This window comes from Antrostomus carolinensis, unplaced genomic scaffold (genome assembly GCF_000700745.2).
Source record: "Antrostomus carolinensis isolate BGI_N321 unplaced genomic scaffold, ASM70074v2 C12878942, whole genome shotgun sequence".
In the NCBI taxonomy this organism is placed as follows: Eukaryota; Metazoa; Chordata; class Aves; order Caprimulgiformes; family Caprimulgidae; genus Antrostomus; species Antrostomus carolinensis.
Window position 1 is genome coordinate 1 of NW_010351566.1, and position 630 is coordinate 630.

Here is a 630-nt window from a genome sequence, read left to right on the forward strand (position 1 = left end):
TTCCAACCCCACCAGTCTGGGACTCTGTGATTTTGGGTTGGAAATCCCCATTTTCCCCCATAACCAACCCCTCCAACCTCCTGATTATCCCCAGAGACACAAACACTTCAGCCAGAAGATTTCATTTCACCCACCACCAGATTTCATTTCCCAACAACATCAACAATTAACACCACAAAAAAAAAAGGGGGTGACACGGTGCAGCCACCCCATTCCCAGGGTGCCAGGATTGGGTGTTCCCAGTGATTTCAATCCCGGGGAGATGAGGGGTGACCTTGGCCTGAGGTGGCCGCCCGGCGCGGTTCCTCGGCACGTTGCCGCCGTGCCATGCACTCGCCGAACGCCCGGACCTGGGGTTGGCAGTGGCGCCAATCCTGCCTCCTGGCCATGCACTCCTGCAGCTCCCGGTGCTGGGCCAGGCAGCCCGTCCGTGAGATCATGGCATCCACCGGGTCCTCACCCTCCTCATCCTCATCCTCCTCCTCCAATGACCCTCCATGGCTCCTGCCGTGTCCCGGTCTGGCCATGGTGGAGCTGGGCTGGAGGGAGGCAGCAGCTGTTGGGTTGTTGTCTCCTTTTTTGGGGATATCTTCATAAGTCTGTGGGTGCTCAGCACCCTCTGCACCCCCT

The 630-nt window shown here is 58.7% G+C and overlaps 1 protein-coding gene across 1 annotated transcript; it reads right to left on the bottom strand.

The window, feature by feature from the left end:
- Window positions 1–274: 274 nt before the first annotated feature.
- On the bottom strand, window positions 275–527 carry COA4 (cytochrome c oxidase assembly factor 4 homolog; the record flags this gene model as incomplete). The annotated part of the gene is made up of 1 exon (XM_010176561.2): window positions 275–527. A coding segment is annotated over exon 1 (253 nt), but the record flags the coding sequence as incomplete, so codon positions are not given.
- Window positions 528–630: the final 103 nt, after the last annotated feature.